Below are 8,684 nucleotides of genomic sequence, written 5' to 3'. Positions count from 1 at the left end.
CTGAAACTTTTTCCACAGCCACCACATGCAAATGGTTTCTCCCCAGTATGAGTCCTCTGATGACTAATAAGGTTTTTCTTCTCACTGAAAATTTTCCCACATTCATTACATTCAAAGGGTTTCTTGCCAGTATTAATTCTCTGATGGGCAACAGAGTGTCCCGTCTTGATGAAGACTTTCTCAAACTTAATGGATTTTCCCCTAATAATAATAGATTTCCCCCTAATTTGAATTGCATTAAGTTTGGTCAAACTTTCTCTGCGTCTAAAAGACTTTTGATATTTACTGTGGTTGTAATATTTCCTGCCATTACAAATTCTCTGCATTTTGTTACTGTTTGATTTTCTGCCAAGGGATTTTCCACATTTATTCTGTTCCTGTAACTTTTCTCCAACATTAACTCTGTGAAATTTAATTAGGTCTGAGTGGTAACTGAAGGGTTTCCTGCATTTGTTAGACTCAGAAACCTTCCGCCAGAAGGAGAAAGCCTTGGATATAATTAGGTCAGGAAAATGGCTCAAGCTCTTTCCAAATGTCTTATATTTAAAAATGCTTTTTCCCATTGTTTCTTTCCATAGTGCAACCAAGGTTGACCCCAGATTAAGCTGTCTCCCAAATGTTGTATATTGAGGTACCCCAGCATCGTTAAAAATCATTCTGGAAATGCTTGTTACTTGTCTAGATTGTCTCTCCTGGCTGTCGTTCTGTTCCTCTAAATTAACATCATATTCCTCAGCTTTGCTTATCTGGGAATGACGGGTAGTATCCTTTGGCGGAATCTTCTCCAATGAGGCTCCCACGCAATTGTCCTCCATGAGACACAAATCCTTGGTTCTGGAGTTGGTCTCACCACTAATGGAATCTGAAAGAAATTTAAAAAAAAGGTCATGAGTCACTCTGTTGAGAGAGAAGTTCAGATACTCAAATCTACAAGTACAAAATGGGGAAGGTTTAGCCAAATACCAGTTCATCTGAAAAAAAGATGCAGGGATTTTAGTTATCTGGATGCTCAATCTAAGTCAAGAGTCATATGTGGTAGCCAATGAGGCTTATTAGATGATATTTCATCTTGGGCTTCACTGAGAGAGCATGGAATGTGAAAAACTGTAAGGCTGCCCTGGCCCAACCACAACGGCAATCCTGTGTCCATTTTGGGGAGAGACATCGTAGATCAGGCACTGACGAGCAGGAGACCATCCCAAGGAGTGCTATCACCTGAACAGTTGATGTCAAGTGAATGTCAGCACTATCAGGGGAATAGGCCAGGATGGCATCCATGAGTCAGCTAAAGGAAATGGGATCAGTTAGCCTGAAGAAGACTTCCCCACTTCCACTGGACACAGGATATCCTGAGTGTAGGGAAATCCCATCAAGGCACTTTCATTATCAATAGTTGTCTACTACAGGAAAGGTTAGCAGATTCCCTGATATGTGTCTGAACCAGAACTTGAACCCAGGATTTCCAGACTCCAAGGTCAGACTTTTACACACTGTAATGCCTTTGGCAGAACACTTAAGGTGGGGCATAATAGTTGTTTTCTACTATTTGAAAGGTTTTCAGGTGGAAGAGGTACAAGTTGCAGAGAGAATTTGGGCTTTAATGTCCTAACAATCAGAATGGAATGGAATGGAATGCTTCTGGGAAGGCATGGGTTTCCTCTCACCGAAGATCTTAAAAAACAAGTCGGATGTTCCTTTCTCAGTCATGTCATAGGGTACACGTTGGACTAGAAGGTCAATGAGATTCCATCCAACTCTGAACTGTTGTGATTCTCTGACATGTTTAAAGTAAAAGAAATCTCAGTTATGGAGAGTTTACATATTTCTCTTTTCAAGTAAGGGAAGTAATAATAGAAAATTCTGATTATAAAAAATGAAAAAGAATAAAAGGAAAATAATTTTAGTCATGTAGAAAAAATTAACCATTTAAAAATATTTAGAGAAAAGACAGGAATATAATTTGTTGCCTGGAGGGTTATGGGACAAAGGTCCCAAGTGTTTCCCCCTTTTCCAATCAATCCAACCTTTATAATTTGTATAAGCAAGAGGGGCATACATGACGAAAGGTTGAAAGCAATCATTGGCTAAAAGATCTGTCTAAAAAGAGCAGCAATCCTCCCCTGTCATGGATAGCATTATTAATCTGAGAGATGGTGGAAGTGGTTGAAAGACCTGGGCCCTGGCCTGCAGAGGAGAGTTTTATCAAATGCAGTTCCTCACAGTCACTCGGGGTACAGAGGTCGTCATGAAAATAGCTCAATGAAGATAAAATCAAGGGCCCACGAAGACAAAAGAGAGTAGCGGAGACGCAATGCCAGCAGAAAGTTGCCAAGACTTGATATCCAGTGGCAAGCAGTTCAGCCAAGAAGGTGATGACCTCACAGACGTCCTTTCCCCCTCAGTGTTATGTGATACATTTCAGGAAATATTAGTGACAAGAAAACAGACGAGGAAAATTTGAAGTTAAATGTGCTGGTGAAGAGGAGACTAAAATATTACAGTGTTGGTGAAGTAGTGAAATGCTCCAACCACTTCGGAATACAATTTGAAATGAAGGTCAGAAAGCATTTATTCTTTGATCCAGAGATCTTTACGTTCAGTGCATACCCCAAGGAGGTCAAAGACAGAAGGAAGGATCCCATTCATATCAAAATATTCACAACAGTTCTTTCTGTAGTAATGAAGACTTGGAAAGAATGTAGCTGTCTAGTGATTGAGGAATGGCTAAAAATATCCTGGAACATGGAATATTACTGCACTTCAAGAAATAATAAACGTAAAGAATTCAGAGAAACATGATAGACTTATATGACAATATAGAGCTGAGTAGGAAGAGCGAGTAAAACAAAATATATACCGACTATAACAAAAGACAAAAAAAATTCTATAAAGTGAATGCTGCGTAATTCTATTAACCAAGCTTGGCCACGAGGAAGAGATAAGAAAATGTAATTTCTTTGTAATGTGTGAGGGAGAGACGAAGAGTATGGAATTCTTTTTTTTTTTTTTTTTGGCTAGGCAATGGGATTAAGTGACTTGCCCAGGGTCACACAGCTAGTAAGTGTCAAGTGTCTGAGGCCGGATTTGAACTCAGGTTCTCCTGACTCCAGGGCTAGTGCTCTATCCACTGCACCACCTAACTGCCCCATTGATGGAATTCTTGATGCACTATTTAGTTTTCTGGAAATCCTTTTTTTCCTCTTCCACTTTTATTCTTTGTTATAAGGATGGCTCTTTGTGGAGAGTTTGGTATGAATGAAAATGAAAGTGATATTAAAGATGCAAACTAAAACATATTTTTGAACACAGCCAGTATTTGTTTATTTTACCTGCTGATGCATACCTGTTATAAAGGAGTTTTGGGGGTTTTTTTTGTTTGTTTGTTTTTTGCAGGGCGATGCCATATAAAAAGAAAAGAAAAGAAAAGAAAGAGTGACAATGAAGCATTTAAAAAGAATGCAAAAGAAAGAAGAGAAAGAGGCTTTGATGGGCCACAGATGAGGGGGGCAGCTTAGATGCTGATGCACTGAACTGATCAAATGTTTTTTAAAAAGGAAACCAGCTAAACCAGATTTAGTTTTCTGTGCAATATTCTTTGTATATGGAAATGTTCATAATCATTGGTGTTGATCATGCCTGGATTTAAAAAATAATAAAAATTTAAAAGGAAAAGAAAGTGAAGGTCATTGAAAAATATAAATTAAAAAAAGATACCAAGAATTTTTCAGGGGACACAAATAAACTACAATAAAAACTGTTCAAACTTTCCAATGATTATAAACATTAAAATGAAAAAATCTCCACTATACATCGAATGCAATAAAAAGAGTTATAACATTGAATGCCAGTTGGACCACAGAGAAATAAGAAATATATTGTTATGCAACTGCTATTAAGAAGCATGGTCTATACAGCAATAAATGATAACAGCTTAAAAAAAACAACTTCTTATACCCTAAATTTAGTAACACCTCTTTAAAACGATAACGGATTCAGAGAGAGGATGCTTGCAATGGTTCCCATTTCACTCACTGACCTGCACAAAAGACGCTCTGGCCTTCTCCGTTGGGCATCCATGGTGCCTCTCCCCTCACCAAGAGGAAAATGACATCCATTTTGGAAACAGGAATCCCTGGAAACAAAGGCTTCTTTTTAATGTGAACACTGAACAGGTGTAAACCTAAATCAGAGATAAGAAACACACAATCTCCAAAGAACTGAAGTGAGTATCACACAGAGGATAATGAAAGGTACCTACTGGAAGCAGGTTATAACACATAACCAATGTGGAATGTCAAAGAACAAGAAGAAAAGACATCACTAAGGAAATATATGATGAGAAGAGAAGACGAGCTGGCGCCATGTTGAGGGTGAAGGACAGCCTGTGAGTTCCTGGGTACACTCACGGTTATCAGGAGAAAAAAAGAGGAAGGCCCCTAGCTGGTGGGATGGGCCCTTGATGGCAAACTGATGGGAAGATGTGGGCAAGGGTCACAGGGGATGGTCAGGGACACGTGGGTTTCTATCTGCACCATTTGATGGACTTTCAAATCTGCATCTGAGTACAGGTCACAGTTCTAAATTAAGCTCCGGAGGAATGTTAGTTCATTGGACCCACTCTATTCTGAGAAATTAAGACTTTGCCATGTATCTCTGTAATATAACAGGCATTGACCAAGAGCATATTATGCTCTAACAACTGAGCTAAGTAGGCAGTGGGGACAAAGACAAAAATGTAATAACCAATGCCCATGAGGGGCTTCCATTCTAATGGAGAAACAACACATAGACACACGTAAAACCAAAACGCAAAGAAAATCTATGCAAGGTAATCTAGGTGAGGAGGCCTTATGTAGGAGGTAGTACTGAGGTGGGTTATGCAGGAAGAGCTGGGAAGCGCCCTATGAGGACAGCAGCTAGCCCAGTTACCCTGGACCACAGGGTGAGCAAACTGGAAAGATGTGGCCAAGAACCTTAAATTGAGCAGAGTTAGCTCGGGATAGAATTAGGATTAGGACAAGGGATTCCACACTTGATTTAAGGAGACTCAAGAAGGACTTTCTACAGCATGGCAGTGGAGTGGTCAAAATGTCTTCCCTGAGGCATTTTTTTAAAAAAATCATCAAACATGAATTATTTACTGTGGAGAGAAAATTGTGCAGGGGAGATAAAAGGTGTAGCTAAGACATAGTTCCTGCTTACCTCATGGGGCTGCCAGGACTGGAAGAGGTAAAGAGACAGAAGAGACACCTTGGAATTGTTCCCTGGGGGAAGAGTGGGGGTGGGGTGGTGGTTTCCCTTAGGAAGTAGTCACCAAATTTCAATGAGATTCAGCAAGCATCTAGACTTGAGCAGGGGCTCTTAACCTAGGGCCCATAGACCCTGGGTGGGCAGTGGAGATATTTCAGGAGAAAACCGAACTTGGATGGGAAAAAAATTTTTTTTCTAACTTTCACTAATCTTGGGTTTCCTTTGCAATCCTAGTACTTTACTTTATGCATTTAAAAATATTGTTCTGAGAAGGGGTCAAAAGGTTTTATCAGAAGGCCAAAGGATTCCCTGACACATAAAAAGTTAAGAACCCCGGATCTAGAGTTAAGTCCTCGATAGCCTCAGGGATGGCACAAGGAAGCTATGGAGTTACCATATGTAGAGGGAAAGAACTTTCACCTGGAAACACAGAACAGAAACATTCTCTCTATTGGTCATACAGGATCCAAGACTTTCTCAACATGACGTGTACTCCAAGATTTTTGCACAATAAGCCAAAATTCAGCTCAGCATTTCAAAGTTCCCACAGTGTGCAGCGTGAGACTGCAAAGACACCCTGGCAGAAGGATTCGGAGTCATGGAGCTAACGGTGCTTACCCAGGGATACCAGGTTCTTGTAGTTCTCCAACATCACGTCCCTGTACAGGGCCCTCTGGGTAGGATCCAGGCATCTCCACTCCTCCCAGGTGAAGTCCATGGCCACGTCCCTGAAGGTCACTGATGCCTGAATAAGACACATTCCATCTTAACCTGGGGCCATTCTTCAAGTATTCCTTGATTACTTACTATGTCCCTCACCTCGTACTAGTTTTCTCTGATTTTTACTCAAATTCACCATGTTCAGTTCTCTCTGCAAGGTAACCCCAAGAAAATCATGCACTTTTTCTCATAAGGTTCCAGATCACAGTCTGATAGACAATACAGACATCAATGGTCACACTCCAAAAATTAATTTCTACCATTCTCCATTACTGATTAACGTGCTGGGCAAATCTACTGAGACAGTTTCCCACGAAGGGCATAACAAGCTAAGAGACCTTTAAAGTTCCAACCTCTGAAGTCACTCTGCTTTCTCTTCCTAGTCACCCACTCCTTTGTACTGTGGAGACCTGGAATAAAATTTTGTGTCCTTTTCCTGTTATAACACTTATTAACTACATGTTCTGTGTATAAAACTTTGCTGCATATTAAAGGAGATATTTCCTCATATTTCAATGAATCTGTGACCTTTGTGATAAGGCTCCTCTCTCCAATTGTCAAGATTAGAGCCCAGCCATGCCTTTTCAACCCGTGCGACCCTTGTCTCTAATTCCAATGGTTGAATGAATCTTCCCAGGAAAATCGTCAGAGGGAATTCAACCAACATGCAGGGGATGTTCCTCTCTACCTCTTATCACACTGGGGCACAAATGCGGCCTGTGAGGCTGTCCCTCTTTCATCCCTCATTCAATCTTTGTAACCCTTTCTGGTCTTTTGAAAGTCATATCGTTTTTCTGTTGATAACTTCTTTGTGGACAATTGTATTCTGGTCTTCACTGGTAACAGGTAGCTACCTATTCACCCAAAACACATGTCCCTCCAGTGCTTTTTGGTTTCTCAGAAAAGTCAGTTCTTCATAAATGGTGATAAGTTACATCTGTAAAGAACTACCACAAGAACAATGGTGATGCTTCTGTTTAAGGCAGATGTTTGGGGTCATTACTGGCACTACAGTTTCTCCAATGCTATCCACCTACTCCTTTTCATTTGTTTGGTCTGGGCCTAGTTCATTTCTAATCTGAACTATTTGAACAAAACATGTGAATTTATGACCCGACTCTATAGCCAGTCCATACAATTACCTACCATGGTCTGGATAAGAGGTACTCTTCCCTGTCTCAGTTTTTCCTTTTGTGACACCCAGGCCAAACTCTTTTGGGTGCTTAGGGATCTCTGTCAGCAGACTGAAATGTACTAGGTTTTGACGGAATCAGAGCAATAATTTGGCAAACCTCCTTGAGGGAATCCCTCTTCTAGACAGATCCTGGCAGAATGGACTCCATAACTGGCAAACACAGTCTCCTTTTTTTAAGGCTCAACTGATATACTCAGGAGCTATCCAAAAAAAGTTATTTTTATCTTTGTTGTCCTATAATCCAAGTAATCTTCTCTGGGATGATGGAGGAAAGGCTTAATGATGCATTTTGCTCTACCAAATAAAATACTAATTTATGGTTATAAATAACCAACCCAGTGGAATCTTTTCTCTGAAAGTCAGGTTGTGCTGTGCTGGGGAATACTGTTTGAGAAAGACTGCCTGTTCCCTTCTCAAAATTTCATCAAGGATCCCTTTGTTAGATATCTAAGTTTTTGTAGCTGGGGAAGTCAGTGCTGAGGTCAGCAAGTATCTATTGAAATCATTTGGATGGATTCTTTCAGAAGTCACAGCAGCCTATGATCTTTTGTAAGCAGCTGGAAAACCTTCTTTCATAACTTCTTGTCAATTGATCCCTGAACGTTCTCATAGCAATGCTTGGACCTTTGGCTTGAATTTGGTCTGTTCCAAATATACTTCCTCAATGTTTTCTTCAAGGTGTTTTCCACACCTTATACTGCACATGAGAGTTTTTAATATCAGAGTGCAAACAGATGGCTAAGAGTTTCAGTTTCATCCGTAACAACTGTAAGGATGTTTTGGTATAATTTGGTCTCATTCCAAGCTTTTCATAATTTTTCCTCTGATTATTAATTCCTATTGTATGTGACAATATTTTTCATAATAACAGAATCACTGAATTAGAAGGAACCATTTGGGGGCATCAAGTCAGTCAACAAGCATTTACTAAGTGCCTACTTCATGCCAGGCACCTGCTGGTAATATAAATAGAGGCAAAAATAAACACATTCTAAAGGGGAAAGGAGAAGATAAAACATAAAAGTAAGTTGAAAAGAGGGAGGGAGGGAAGGTACCTAGCAAGTGGCCATGATGGAGTAGTCTAGAGGGAAGCCTGGTGAGAAATGAAGGAATGGCCAGCCTGGGCACCTTCCTTAAATGGAGCCATCCAATCAGAGAGAGAGAGAAGGGCCCCATGGGCAGAGGATGCTTCTAAGGTGTGGATTCTAGGGCTGAAGGGATCTTCTAGGATGAAGAGGTTTCTGGGTCCTGACAGAGGAAGCCCAGAGTACAGCGTGGTGAGAATGAACAAGTCCAAGCCATGCTTAATTAAGTATACTATATACAATAATCCTGACAAGTAGTCACCCAGACTTTGCTTCAAGACCGAGAGAGAGACAGAGAGACAGAGAGAGAGACAGAGAGAGAGAGAGACAGAGAGAGACAGAGAGAGAGAGAGAGACAGAGAGACAGAGACAGAGAGACAGAGAGACAGAGAAAGAGAGAGAGACAGAGAGACAGAGAGACAGAGACAGAGAGA

At 40.5% G+C, this 8,684-nt stretch overlaps 1 protein-coding gene across 1 annotated transcript in view; it reads right to left on the bottom strand.

The window, feature by feature from the left end:
* The window catches only part of LOC114052667 (zinc finger protein 84-like), a 16,732-nt gene that overhangs the window by 2,624 nt on the left and 5,424 nt on the right, over positions 1–8,684 (bottom strand). The window contains 3 exon segments of the mRNA XM_027875377.1: positions 1–862; positions 4,037–4,132; positions 5,869–5,995. The exon segment at positions 1–862 is cut by the window's left edge and continues 2,624 nt beyond it. Of these exon segments, the coding sequence (XP_027731178.1) occupies positions 1–862; positions 4,037–4,132; positions 5,869–5,995 (1,085 nt within the window).

The sequence above is a fragment of the Vombatus ursinus genome, unplaced genomic scaffold (genome assembly GCF_900497805.2).
Source record: "Vombatus ursinus unplaced genomic scaffold, bare-nosed wombat genome assembly UNPS02014808.1, whole genome shotgun sequence".
Lineage (NCBI taxonomy): Eukaryota > Metazoa > Chordata > Mammalia > Diprotodontia > Vombatidae > Vombatus > Vombatus ursinus.
This window is presented reverse-complemented; position numbering and strand designations above follow the sequence as displayed.